This window comes from Myodes glareolus, chromosome 4 (genome assembly GCF_982192425.1).
Source record: "Myodes glareolus chromosome 4, mMyoGla1.1, whole genome shotgun sequence".
Taxonomy (NCBI): Eukaryota; Metazoa; Chordata; class Mammalia; order Rodentia; family Cricetidae; genus Myodes; species Myodes glareolus.
In genome coordinates, this window is record NC_142029.1 from 16,507,645 (window position 1) to 16,521,903 (window position 14,259).

General features: G+C 47.8%; 1 protein-coding gene across 1 annotated transcript in view; it reads right to left on the reverse strand.

The window, feature by feature from the left end:
- Positions 1-1,277: 1,277 nt before the first annotated feature.
- The window catches only part of Arid3b (AT-rich interaction domain 3B), a 48,639-nt gene continuing 35,657 nt past the window's right edge, over positions 1,278-14,259 (reverse strand). Inside the window, exons 5-9 of the mRNA XM_048423550.3 lie at positions 9,663-9,846; positions 7,902-8,212; positions 7,521-7,775; positions 6,266-6,364; positions 1,278-3,629 (exon numbers count right to left, since the gene is read on the reverse strand). Of these exons, the coding sequence (XP_048279507.3) occupies positions 3,460-3,629; positions 6,266-6,364; positions 7,521-7,775; positions 7,902-8,212; positions 9,663-9,846 (1,019 nt within the window). The 3' untranslated portion in view covers positions 1,278-3,459. The remainder of the gene's footprint in view (positions 3,630-6,265; positions 6,365-7,520; positions 7,776-7,901; positions 8,213-9,662; positions 9,847-14,259) is intronic.

Here is a 14,259-nt window from a genome sequence, read left to right on the forward strand (position 1 = left end):
TGCCACTCTAATAACTTCCATATACATACATACATACATACGTACATATATAATCATTCCATCAGTTTTGTTCCTTTAGAGAATCCAATACAGTACCCAAGGACGACTCTGATCCACTGTTTTTGTTATTGTTGCTATTCTCATATACGGTCTTACCTTACAACCCCAGCAAGCCTGGAACTCACTATGTCTCAGCCCGACTGGCCCCTGCTTCTTAAATGCTGGGATTAAAGGTGTTCCACTATGGCCAGACTGATCCATCCTCTTGAAAAAAATATTTTAAACAAGTAAACAAATATGCAATTTTTAGATGGTGTTTGTGTGCACATGTGCCATAGCACATGTACAAAGGACAACTTTGGGAGATGTGCTTTCCTGCCAGATCAAAGCAGGCTATCAGCTGTGGGGCAGCAGCTTTTATCTGCAGAGTAGTCCAGGCGCTGGGGTTACAGGTGCATACCATTACACCAGGCCCTCCCTCCTCTTAAGATATTGTGTGGCGGTCAGACAGCAAGCTGAAAGAGTCCGTTTCCCCCTCTATCATATGGGGTTCAGAGATCTAACCCAGGTCCTCAGGCTTGGCAGCCAAGCCCCTTACCTGCTGAGCCACCTTGCTGGTGGTTTTATCAGGGGACAGACTCTGGCTATTTCTCATGATGGCTTGAAACCTAGGAACCTTGTGCACAGTGTGATGGTATAAAGGTGTGCTGCCACACTGGTCAGTGAGAAGCATGGCTCAGCTAAGGTTCTAGTACCTTTGAGTGCCAGTGAAAGGGGATATGCAGTCACATGAGCTGCTTGTGGTCCTGGACGGAGGTGGTATTACCAGCCCATGCAGGCCTTGCCTCTGCACATCTCCTCCTACTGTGCCGTAAGACTGCTCAGCCTAGCAGAAAAGACCTCCACCCAGCCTGACATCTGGTTCTAGGTCACCCTTCTAAGCTCATGCCCTGGTTAGAACACATTCTCTAAAATGAGAGGATGATGACACATGCAAATCTCTTAGCCGGAGGCCCTTCCAGTGCTCAGACACACCTCTTCTGATTCAGACCCAGTGAGAGCTCAGCAAGGGTCTCTGCTAAACCATGGAGGTGGCCCCCTGCCAGTCAGACACAATACACCGCTACTGTCAGTTTTGGTCACTGGTAATGCCAGGAGATTCTGACGGCACAGCAGAGAAATAGAGGTCAAGCCTTTGGGAAAGTAGATGAAACCCCCTTTCCCTCTGAAGGACCTTGTCAAGTGCAAGAAACCAAGCGAAAGAAACTTAGACCTACTCATGTGAAGAGGTAGAGCTTTATTGAAATATAAACATTCAAGAACATGTAAGACAGAAAATAACCACAACATGTACGGACACTTGCTGTGAGAGGACGTCTGAGGTATTCATTCATGGCCTAGGCTACCATGTGCTATCACATTTTTTTTTTTTCTGGTTAGAATACATACAAGACATGAAAAGAGGGATGCTGTCCTGCCACATAACTTTCAGGACTGTGCCTGCAGGAGAAGCTCCACTTGGGCCAGAGCCCTAATGCTGGGCACACATGGGCACCCAGCTCTTGCATTTTCTGGCTAGGAGCCTGCTGCTGGCTTGAGGGAAGTGAGGGGCATGGAGAGGGACAGGTGGACAGCTGCCTGGGGAAAGAGAAAGGAGATCCGATGACCAAAAAGACCTGCATTGTCCCTGTTTCCCCTGGATAGGAAGGGTCTATCCTTCATGACTAAATCCTGAGACACACTGGCCAAATAGCCTTCTCACAGCATCAGAACCCAGACGTCCTCTGCCCAACCCTGCATGTGCCTGGTGGGTAAGGCTTCTGAGGCCAGAAGAGGGTCAGATCCCAGTATAAGAGCTATGTGTGTGTCAATGTGTGTGAGTTACTGAGTATGTGTGTCCTGGGGCAGGGAGAGGAGCAGTCAGCAGTGTGGCGCTTGCCAGGTTGAGGTATATTTGTGCATAAGCTTTTGCTTTCCCTTTCTTGTCCTAGATAGGACTGCTGGGCCATGGGGTGGTCTCCACTGCCACGACCCGAGTAGTCCCAGCAGGTGATGCCTTATGTAACAGGGTAGAGCACACTGGGATGAGAATGGAGTCCTGGTGAAGACCAGCCTTTCTCTATCACAGTGGCCTGTTCCAGCTACATGCTAAGAGGAGGCAGAGCTCTCAGTTCTGGGGCTCAGCCTTAAGCAGGGCCAACAGCCATTTCCTATGTCCCAAGGCGAGGGCTCCAAGGGCAGAAAGAAACCCTGCCCTGTTCTGTCAGCTGGGGTTAAGGGCAGAGAGAACCAGTGTGATTTCAGGATCCACCAGCAAGCATGGGTCCCTCCACCCCATCCTCCTGCTGTGGCGATCCCTGAGTCACCCCACCTGCTCCACCTCCTGGCCAGAGCATGGGCAGGTTGGAGGGAGGCTGGCTGCACCGCACCCGGCTGGGGTGATCTGCTTTCATTTCTTTGGTGCTACAACAGCAACAACAATAAAAATTAAAAAATTAAAGTCAGCAAAACATATATAAAAAAGATTACAGAGATGCAAATACTTCCTGAAGAATCAAATATCAACAATTACAAATCTGAGGTATTTCTGTGAGCCTGACATCAGCATGTCTGGGGCTGGTAGGGCTGAAATGGCCCCAAGAGACGACAGAAGGGGCCAGAGACAAGTGGTATTATCTTGGGAGAGCTGGTCAACATGGGTAGGCAGGGAGATGAGGTTTAGGGATTAAATGGAGTCTTGTCAGGTAGGTCCCAGGGCCTGGGCACCATGAGCTCTTCTTCCTTTTCATGTGCAGAGGCCCTGAACCTGAAGCTTGCCCTTCACAGGTTTTTTTCTTAGAACAACAAAGGGAATATTCCAGGGCCCTGAGGACTGAAGTTAAGACTTGGATTGAGAGACTCATGCCCAAAGAATTAAGCAATAAGCAAGAAGGACTGGGAAGGCCCACTCATCCCATGCTCAAAAGATTAGAGCAAGGAAGACAAGCTCCTGCTTCTAAAGCCCCAAATGGGACTTAAATACTGGGGGACTGAACAGACTAAGAGACTGGTGATCCTGGGGTGAAGGCAGAAGGCAGCAAAAGGGAAATAAATTAAGGGGAAGGGAAATGAAAAGCCTCCAGCCCCATGTCGCCTTACAGATTGTCGATACACTGCTCTGGAATGGGGAGTGGTTGGGAACCCTGGGGAAGCTGGATGCTCAGATACCCCACCCACTTCTCCAGGACAATCCCTGATTGGACAACGCTGCTCTGTCCTGCCCCTGCCCCTCCCCCCAAGTCTCTCCTTGTCCCCAGAGTACAGCAGAACCTGAATGGAGCCTGAACAGACGAACACTTCCAAATTCAACATCTGGCCAGATGGTATCTGATGTGGGCTCCATGAGATGAGGTAAATTCTGTGCATCAATCTCCCTTAATCTCTGCAGGAGAGTAGGGAATGGGTGCTGGGTGCTGCTCATCAGAGGGACCAGCTGGTGGAGGGCTCTGCACTGGGGGTGCCCCGGGATGAGGTAGGACTTGGCGAGCAGTGAGAGCTGGTGCTGCTGCTGCTGGTGGTGCCACTGCCAATGCTCTGGGGAGCAGAGCCTGCAATGAGGTGGACCACTGGTTTCTGGGCAAATAGCACACCTGGGGTGGGAGAAGAAGCAGTATGGGCTCAGTTCAATTATACAAGACATGACTGTTGGCCTAACCCTGTGTGCTCCATTCTCCTACCATGCTCCAGCTGTCAGTGGAAGCCCAGACAACTGTCCTGCCATCAAAAGGTCATAGCTGCTGAAGGACAGGCATGTAACCAATGTCTTTGCTAGAATGCCATAAATGTTCTGAGCCTGATGTAGCTCTGCTGTTGGGAACATCATAAGGGTTTTAGAGAAAGGAACACAAGTACAGGTGGAACGTGTGCATCTAGATTCCTTGAAAGAGAAAAAGCAGCAAACTGAAGAGATGGTGACCAAGGAACCTGAGACAAAGCAACAAGAGAGGCTATGCCACTGGGGCTAGTGGAGGTGTGTAAATGGTTTAGGCAACAGTAGAGTAAGGGGCTAAGGAGGTGAGTGGGGCCTTGAATAACTATAGGAACCCATTTGGAGGCCCTGAAAGTTTTAAGCAGGAGAAGGGCATCAAGACATTTGGAACTCAGGATGCTCTCTGGAAGGTCAGAGAATGAGGATGCTCAGGTCCTAGGAACCCCGCAGAGGAGTTGGCCTAGCAGTGACAACAAGCACAGGCGTGAGAAGCAGCAATGCAGAAGGGAGCTAATGGAGGATGGTAGCCCTGAGTCTCAGAACCACCTGAGGTTCCTGGACACCACATCCCAACTGAGAAAGCTTGGGGCAGACAGGGTCAAGACAGGTGAGAGGCCCATTGTCAGAGTGTTGGGAGCATCAACTCCTGACTTTCTCTGAGAGCAAAGGAGAAAGTTACCCACATCTTTGTCCTAGGAAAATGACAAGAGGATATTGAGATCTAGCCATAACTCCCAGTTCCTGTTTTCTTCAGGTCTCAAACCAGATATCCCAAGCCACATCATGAATGGGCACAGGGTACCAGGACAACACAAGAGACTGGCAAGCCACAGTGGCACGGCTGTTTCTAGGAACCTTTCCTGAATGCATTCTTTCCTGGCTGCATTCTGATGCTGTGGCAGGTGGCCAGGGGCTATTCCTAGGGAAATACTCTGGTTAGAATGAAAAGTTTTACTGGTCTGCACATGGATGCTCTCACCAGGCAGCCAACACACCCCAATGCCCTGGTAAAAGCAGGCAGATGTCACCCAGCCTGAGCTTGCACCCAAGTCTGTCCCCAAACAAATGGAATAGTCAGGGATTCAGGGTTGGGTCTGTTGCCTGTGTGAACTCTATGTTGACTTTGAAAGATTGCTAGTTACAGATGCAAACCCAACCAGCTACAAAAATACTGCAGGCAGCCGGGCGGTGGTGGCGCACACCTTTAATCCCAGCACTCGGGAGGTAGAGGCAGGCGTATCTCTGTGAGTCTGAGGCCAGCCTGGTCTACAAGAACTAGTTCCAGGATAGGCTTCCAAAGCAACACAGAAAAACCCTGTCTCAAAAAAAAAAAAAAAAAAAAAAAAAAAAAAAAAAAAAAAAAAAAAAAAAGCAATTAGGTTAGGAAAGGTTAGGAAGATACAATTGAAAAACAGCAAGGCCCCACAGGATCAAGCAGGATCAAGGCTGCTTCTGCAGCACTCAGATTCACTACTGGTCTATTTATTTAGTTTTGACAGGGTCTCATTCTGTAGTAGTCTGGCCTTGAACTCATGATGTGACTGCCTTAGTTATCTGAGTGCTGGAGCTGCAGATATATGCTACTACACCTAGCTACATGAGTGTTGAAAAGAGGGCCAAGTTCTTTCTAAGCTAAACCCTCAGGCCGGTGCAAGAGCAGAGAAGCCAGGAAGCCAGAGGTAAATCGGCCCTGCATAGCGCCTCGAACAAAGGGGAAAAAACCTGGGTACCAACACATGAGTGTCATAGTCCTTAGTTTATTTAAGACAGGGAATGGGGCTGGAGTGATAGATCAACAATTAGGAGCAGTGGTTGCTCTCCCTAAGGACTTGGGTTGGATTCCCAGCATCCACATAGTGTACAGACATACATGCAGATGGATGAAACACTCATGCACAAAAAATAAAATACTTTTTAAAAGAAGATATGGATCTGAGCATGGTGGTGCAAGCCTTTAATCCTAGCACTCAGGAGGCAGAAGCAGGAGGATCTGAGTTTAAGGTCAGCCTCATCTAAAGAGTAAGATCCAGGGACAGCCAGTAAGATCCAGACAGTTACACAGAGAAACCCTGTCTTACTGCTCCCCCACCTCAAAACACATACAAAACAAAAACAAACAAACAAAAAAGACCATTAATAAGTCAGGGAAAGGAGTCTTGTTCTCTGGAAGCTGAAAAGTGTGTGTAGCGTTGTTGACAAATAAACCCTCATGCTAAATGACATCTTCAACAAGCCAGCCACTGACTGGAAGGGTTCCTGTCACTGTTGAAGAAGACTGGCTATCTTATCAATCTGTGCACCTGTAGTCCAGGACCTCTGTATCTTAGGAATCTTGAGTGAATGAAAAAGGACAACTCCATTCCTAACACACACACACACACACACACACACACACACACACACACACACTCACCACAGCATGTCCCCAAGGTATCTGAGAGAGCAAGACAGGGCAAGCTGGGAAGCTGCACTGTGACTGGCAGCTAGCATGGGTCTCCCCACAGCTCCAGGACTTACCTGTATAGGTGGTGCCATCAATATCCACAGACATATTGATGCTTCCAATGCTGCTTGTAGTCAGGTTCAGCGCTGCAGTCGAAGTCTCTGCTCTGTCTTCTGTGGAATCAGAGACAGCAGACCTGGTCAAGCTTCCTGCTGTCCTCTGGTGCTGCTTAGTCAAGCTGGTCTGTGGTCTAACACTCACTAGTAGCTCTGTCTCAATTACCTCTCATCATAGGTCTGGCAGCAGAACCAGGCTCACCAGCTTCCTGCCAAGTTACTCCTGGACTCTCAGAGTGAAGGAAGAGCAGGCCAACCCTAACTGGGTTCCCATTATACATCAGCTCTGGAAATCAACCTTGGCCTCCTCCTGGCCCTGATCCATCTGAACTGTAAGGATCTCTGGAGAAGGATCTTTTGCCTCCAGAACCTTGCCTTCCCTGCCCTCTGGGGCAGCTGGCACACAGGACTTCTGCCTGGCTCTGACCTTTGCCTTCCCTCTACAGAGTCAAGCATTCTTCCATGTGAGTTGTCTTTTTCCACTGGTCTCTAAATGGTCCCCTCTTCCAATTATACAGGAGGGCTGCCTGGGAATCTCAATGGTTTCTTTCACACCTGCCTCTCTTCCCAGCATACAACTGCCCATGTTTGCTGACAGAGAGTCACAGCAACAAGGGCATAGAAAGGGGGCTTGAATGGAAGAGCCAGGAGAAGAATGAGGGAAATGGAATATGTATTTTAGGAAAAAAAGGTGGAAAATTAGAAAAATGAAGAGGGGAAAAGGGAAAATGTCAAATGTACTGCTAAACTTGTATTGCCTACTTCTTTTCTTATTCCTGAGGTCACTGGTGTCTCTGATATTTCTCAGGAGGGACAGACCTGACCGCAGCCTACATCAGGTAAAGTGGATGGGATGGACACAAACCCTGTAATTTAGACAGAGCAAGAGGCTAGGAAGGATGGGGGGAGCACAGCATCTGTCTCCTCTGAATAACCACTTTCCTTTTTGTTAGAGTACAAGGACTTCATTGCTGGAAGCAACTTCTTATCTAGAAAACATCAGGATGGTGAGATCTTGGTGGGCACGGAACCTCCAGTGGCTCTCTTCTGGCCTCTAGAGTCTTCTAGGGCAGTGAAGGCAATGGAAGGATGAGTGGAGAGGACGTTTCCTAGGCGAGGTCAGGATGTACTACAGCCACCCAGCCTCAGGGCCTTAAGTGGAGCTGGGGTGTGGCAGGCATTATGAAAGGCAGAGTTACACACTGATGCTTACCCCTGCCATTGATTCTGATCTTCATGGGGAGCTGCCGTGCCATGCTGAAGAGGTTGCGCTGGAAGGCCTGCTGCACCAAGCGCTGCTCCTCCTCCGACAACCTTGATGTCTTTTTCTCAGGCGGCTCCCCTGATTCAAGACGCTCCCGTAGCTGCTCCAGTGTGCCTGTCCGGTTGCCAGCCTGCTGGCCTGCCAAAGTCCCAGGCACAGCCAGGCGATTTGGCACAGGCACTGTTGTCACTGGGACTCCATCACCTGAGAAGGAAACAGAGCTAGACTGAATCCACAGTGTCTTACCCCTCCACCTCAATGCCTCTCCTGGACAAAGGGAAACTGGGCTTCCTTTCTCTATCCCTTTCCTCCTCCAAAGGCCTTGCTCACCTTTCCTGAGAGTAGATGCAGGGGATATCCGAGGGCTACTGGCATTGGTACCACTGCTGGAGCCAAGTCCAAGGATGGAGAATCGGATCTTGGGAGGCGATAGAAGGGCAGGGGCCCCAGCAGTGGCAGCACTAGCAGCAGCAGCAGCAGCGGCGGCAGCAGCAGCAGTGGCAGGAGAATAGCCAAAGAGGGAGGAGCTATAGCTGGGCCTCCGACCTTCCCGACGATTGCCATCAATGGCAGCCTGTAGCTCAGCTGGGGAGCTCAAGGCTTTCTTCTCACACTCATAGGCATATAGATACTTCATGTACCTGCAGAGGGAGGAAGAATAATATAAAACACAGTACCAGAGACTGTCTAGTTTAAGCTGATGTGTCTTTGGAAGCAGCCTTGATCAGGCAAGAGCTAGAGTGTGGCATGTACAGCAGAAATAAAAAGGAAGTCTGGGCTCACGGCACACATTCCTTCAGGCTTCTCTAGTGCTACTCAGATATACACACTGCTTGAATCTGAAGCATCAGTCATAAAGGGAACCTTAAGGCCTTAGCTAAAATCTTTTCCACTGGCCTCTATGCCTTTGGAATGCCTTTAAGGAGCAAATCTTCCCACTGGATGGGACCCAGGAGGGCTGCCCTTCTTTATATATTTCATCTGTCCCAAGGATCCATTCTTCCCCCCATACACTAACATTCTAATTACAGCTATTTCTGCTAGAATAGTACTGATGGATAAAGCCTTTCTCTTTACGTTTACTTATTTTGTGTGCATGTGTGTGCATACACTATGGGCATGAGTGCATGCATGCCTTGGTGCTGTTATGGAGGCCAGAGAACAACTTGCAGGAGTCCTCTTCTTCAATGAGGATTGGGCTCTAGGTACTGAACACAGGTAGGCAGGTATGGCAGCAAGCATCTACCTGCCGAGCTTTCTTTCTGGCCCCCAAACCTTATCCTTATGAACTTCCTTCCCTCCTTCCCTCCCTCCCTTCCTTCCTTCCTTCCCTTTCCTCCTTTCCTTCCCTTCCCCCCTCCCTCCTCTCTCCTTTGAGACAGGGTTTCTCTGTGTAATAGCCCTAGCTTTCCTGGAATCCACTCTGTACACCGGGCTGGCCTCAAACTCAGAGATCCATCTGCCTCTGCCTCCTGAGTGCTGGGATTAAAGATGTGTGTCACCACTGCCTGGCCCTTACCATCTTTCAATAAAGGCCAGGGCATGATACCAGACAGATATGTCAACTGTTCTTACACAGAGCAGCTAGAACATTCCAGAAGAATATTTTCCACTTTGGTTTTCATTCTAAATGACTACTCTTGGATTTACTGCTTCTGTCAACCCTTGTAACTAGTCAATCAGTAACAAAACAGGTCAGCGACCAAATGAGGCTGGACTGACCCAAGGCTGAACATCGGGAAAGAGGGGTCGCTGGACAAAGTGTAGAATGTAGGGACAGAAGCACAAGTCTGAATTTCAAGTCTACTGGCCCAGTATGGCATTGGCTAAATTGATCAGCACAGGGTTGTTTTTATAATCTACAAAATGGGAATGGATCTATTTGCCAGGGCTGATTGTGAGGTTTAAATCACACAGAATAATAAAATATTGACATACAATAATCATGGTGAGGACATCTTTTCAGGTCTGAGGGATTCACCTCAAAGGATCCTCACTGTTTCAGGAATCTGAGTCCTTTCTTCCTTTCCTCAACTCAGGCCTAAACATTTTAATGTGTGCTCAGTTTCCTTCTCAGCGGCGGCTACTCACTGGGTCCTGAGGGTGAAGGCAGCACTGGTGATGGACGTGGGTAGGTTCAGGCCTTTGGTGATCTCCCTCCAGATTTTCTTGTTGATTATCTCCACCAAGCCCCCCTTCTCTGTGACTAGTTTATATAGCATATACAGGTCCAGGATCTGCTTGGCCATTATGGGAATCCGGTTGATAGGAGTGCCTGTGATTGTCCAACAAGACAGAGGGCTGTGTTAGTCATGCTGAGCAAGAAGACATCAAATCTGTACACACCATTAGTAGGCTGCACACAAAGCTTGTGACTCTTAGAAGTGTGCTCTGACTCTAACGCCCTAGACATGACAGCAATTAGACTCAGTGCCAGTTCTGTCCAAAACAAGTAGGACAGGCCCAACTTGGGGGTTGGTGTGTGTGTGTGTGGTCTGAAGCAAGTTCCTTAGCCTTTCTGATCTAGATGAATTTAGAGGGTGTTTTGTTTGTTGTCAGAAATACAATCTCAGATGATTTCTAATAGTTTGGCAACTTACATTCCTGGAGCCTTTGGAGTCAATTTCTGCTCAGGCCCTGCCGACCATCCACCTGTTTACATTCTTGTTAGTACTGAGAACAGTTAAGAAAACATGCTCCTATGCAGACTGCCTGCCTTCTCTCCTGAGACAGGATGGAGAAACATGTTTTCTTTTTCTCTTATGACTAGACAAGTCAAAGTAGATACTGGACATAAAGGTCTCTCAGGGAATAAAAAGCCACTCAACAATTCTTTTCCCACTCAGTAAGCACTCCACCTCCTCCCTGGCCTCTGAAAGAGGGAGGGTCAGAGCAGCTTCCGCCCACTGGCCCAGAGGGGAAGTGAGAGGGAGCCAGGGACTTGATTAGGAAACTTGGCACTGGGCAGGAAGGGCTACTAATGAGCACCAGGGGACAGGAGTGAGGGAGGGGCCCAGGTCCTTTCACAGAAGGCTGGGATGCTCGTCAGGAGGCGTGATGGATGACTGTCATTTGGCAGTCTCGGGATTAATGATCTGGAGGTCAGAGGGGAGAATTCCACAGGGAAGGGTCAGCATCCGGGGCAGCGAATGAGACTTGTTGCCTTTTGATGGCAAACTCCTCTTACTGTACATGGACTGCTGCTTCTGCCCCACCCCTTCCCTGCCCCCATCTTACTGAGTTGCCTTATAGTGGCAAAGCAGCATGAACGGAGGCTGCTCATTTCCAATGCTGACACTTTAGCCCTCAGCTGAACATCAGTCTTAACAGGAATAAAATTTTTGGGAGCAGGGTCTAGCAAAGTTGACCAGGTTGGCTTCAATGTAAAACCCTCCTACCTCAGTCATGGCCCACTCATCAGCTGTTTCAAATAATCCAAACAGGAGAATGGAAAAAAGGGCTTCCTTCCCCACCCTAAAAAATATCTTATGTGGGAGCTGAAAAGGTGGCTCAGCAGTTAAGAGCATTGGTTGTTCTTCCAGAGGCCCTGGGTTTGATTCCCAACATCTACATGGAGGCTCACCACCATCTATAATTCTAGTCCCAGGGGATCTGATGCCCTCTTTTGGCTTCTGTTAGAATTGCATGCACATGATACACAGATACAGTAAAACACCTACACACATAAAATTATAAAATATATGGGCATATATTAGCACCTTGAAGGGAAAAGGGGATGGATCTCTGTGTGAATCTGTGAGCTCAAGGTCAGCATGTCTGCAAAGAGAGTTCCAGTCCATTCAGGGTTACATGGTAAGACTGTCTCAAAATAAATAAATAAAAATCTAAAAAATTATCTGTATTTGTCTATGTGGAGGCCAAAGAATATTTTGTGTATCACCCTCAGGAATGCCTCTACCAGGTCCCCATTTCTGAAGAGAAAGCAGTGTGAACACAGCTATGGGGCCTACCCTGGTAGGACCAGAGCTCTTTTGTGTGAATGGGGAGGCCACTGGGCTTCAAGACCTTTGTCTTGACCAGAGAGCTGTTTTCTGACCCGTTTGGGAAAGGTTATGAAGTTGTGTTTAAAAATGTGTAGGTAAGGGCTGGAGAAATGGTTAAGACATTTAGGGCCAGGCTCACAACCAAGAATGCATAGGTAACCCAAGGAAAATGACATGTGCCTTTAACTCCAAGTACTGAGAAGCCTGTGAAAAGAGAATCTCAAGTTCAAAGCTAGTCTCTGCTACAAAGACTACTGATCACTGTCTTTAAATATATAAATAAAAAGACAAAGGAAACCCAAACAAATTAATACAGAAAATATCAAATTGCTGACCTACCCCCCTAAATTCTCCCAGCTCCAGGTGGAGCACTGTGCTGCTCTCAACAGCAAACACATTCCTGCCACAAAGACAAAATGCCTGAGATGGTAGAGTTGTGCAGGTCAGGGTTGGTACCGTCTACTATCCTCCAGAAACTTCCAAGTATCTTCACGTGAACGACCTGTCACTTCAAAGTAAGAGACGTGCACACTGACCTCACTTTCACCTCCTTAACCTGGCTCCCTTGTCCCCTCTCTGCCTTTCCTTCCCAGCACTTCTGCAGTCCTTACAAGTTAGGCAGGGACTTCCGCATCAGTCCTGGCTGATCTCATCACCCACTTTCAGGTTGTTGGGAGATCCCATTGCCTCTTTTACCGAGGTACCTCTCACAAGTATCTTTCCTTTTTGGCCTGGGCCACCAATCTGGGTCAGGTCACTGGCTTGCTTGCAGCAGCCTAGATTCACACCTATGATCTGCACGCTGCGGCCAGATCACCTCTACTCTTACTAGGTATTTCACTTGCTTATTTTTTAAAATGATTTATTTATTCTTATTTTATGTGCACTGGTATTTTGCCTGCATGTGAGGGTATCAGATGCCCTGGAACTGGAATTACCGGCAATTGTGAGCTGCCATATGGGTGCTGGGAACTGAACCCAGGTTCTCTGGAAGAGTAGTCAGTGCTCTTAACTGCTAAACCATCTCTCCGGCCCCTCACTTGCTCATTTAAAAGCCTACAAAGTCTCATGGCTTATCCACCTCACACGACTAGGTCATATGATCCACATTCACCAACGCTCCACAAAAAAAATTGTTTATTTTCAGCAAATCCAGTCACTGCTCTCACTCCAGTCACCCAAGCCTTCTCAACATTACCCTCAAGTCAAGCCCACTTTTGCCTCTACTACCCCTCCTCCAGTCTGACATGACTTATCTCAGCTTAAGTCTCCATGCTGTCTGTTCTTCAACATCCACTGCCCCAAAAAAGAACTTTCTCTTAAGATTTTAAAAAATGATTTATTTCTATGTGCATTAGTGTTTTGTTTTTCTGTGTGAGGGAATCTTATTCACTGAAACTGAAGTTACAGACAGCTGTGAGCAGCCTTGTGAGTGCTGGGAATTGACCCCGGGTCCTCTGGAAGAGCAGTCAGTGCCATCTCTCCAGCCCTGGGAGAACTTTCTTTCTAACTCCTCCAGGTCTCACAGATCCTTTTCCTCTCCTGATTTCTGTGATATCCTTTCAAATTCAGCAATTGCTCTCATGGTTTCATCTGCTCAAATGGTTTCTCAGGACTATTAAATCTGTAAAAAAGGGAACTATTTTTCCTTAATGCTCTAATATTATTGTAGCAAAATCAGCATATTAGGCAGACTAAACAAACAATAATGTTTCTTTCTGGGAGTGATGGGGTACAAGGCTGTAATCCCAGCACTTGGGAGGTAGAAGCAGGAGGATCCAGAGTTCATTTTCTACTACGTAAGCCATCCTGAGACAACATGAGACCTACTCAATGAGAATCATCACTAGACCCATTTGAATGTCTAATAGTAACAGGCCTGAACAGGCTGTCCCCCTCTCAAGTCCTGCCCTGGATCATTTGGATCACAGCCATTAGTCAAGAACCTGGGGAATAGAAGTTCAGAATGAGCAAGGCCTTTTCTCTGGCTCCCGGTTACGAAGACTAGCAGGAGAAGAATGCATGCAGAAGTAGGGTGTTGACAAGGCAAAGCAACTGTTAGTCCATCAGTGGGAGGAGTGGGGAGGGAAAGTGCAGGGAGAAGATGGCTGGATATGGAATACATGGGTCATCTGTAGCTGAGCACTTAACCAGCATATCAGGGTTTACCATCTAGAGATGCACTGTTCTTCAGAAGGCCAGTGGAGAGCTAAATACATTTCAGATCACTATATCTGAACAACACTATTTTCTTCTGGATCATTTTTAACATTAATACAACTTCCAAAGAAATGGTCATCATTCATCTAGAGACAACCCAAGTGTGCGAGATGAAGGTGCCAGGCCATTTATCCTGTTCTCTCTCTTTCTATCCCCTTTCCTCCCCCTCTTTGTTGTTGTTGGTTGGAGACACAGTTTCTCTGTGTATCCCTGGTTGTCCTGGAACTCGCTACTAAACCAGGTTGGCCTTGAACTCAAGGAGATCCACCTGCTTCGGCAGGGATTAAAGGTGTGTGTCACCACCTCCTGGTTTATCTTGTTTTCTGACTGAAAGTGAGTGAAGATACTAGCCATGACAGACTCTATTGTAGTTCATAATATCTGCAAGCAGTTTTTCAGGAAGGATTTTCATGTTCACTTGAAGTAGTCACTAGGCAAGGCACTGGCCACTGGAGGTCTATGAA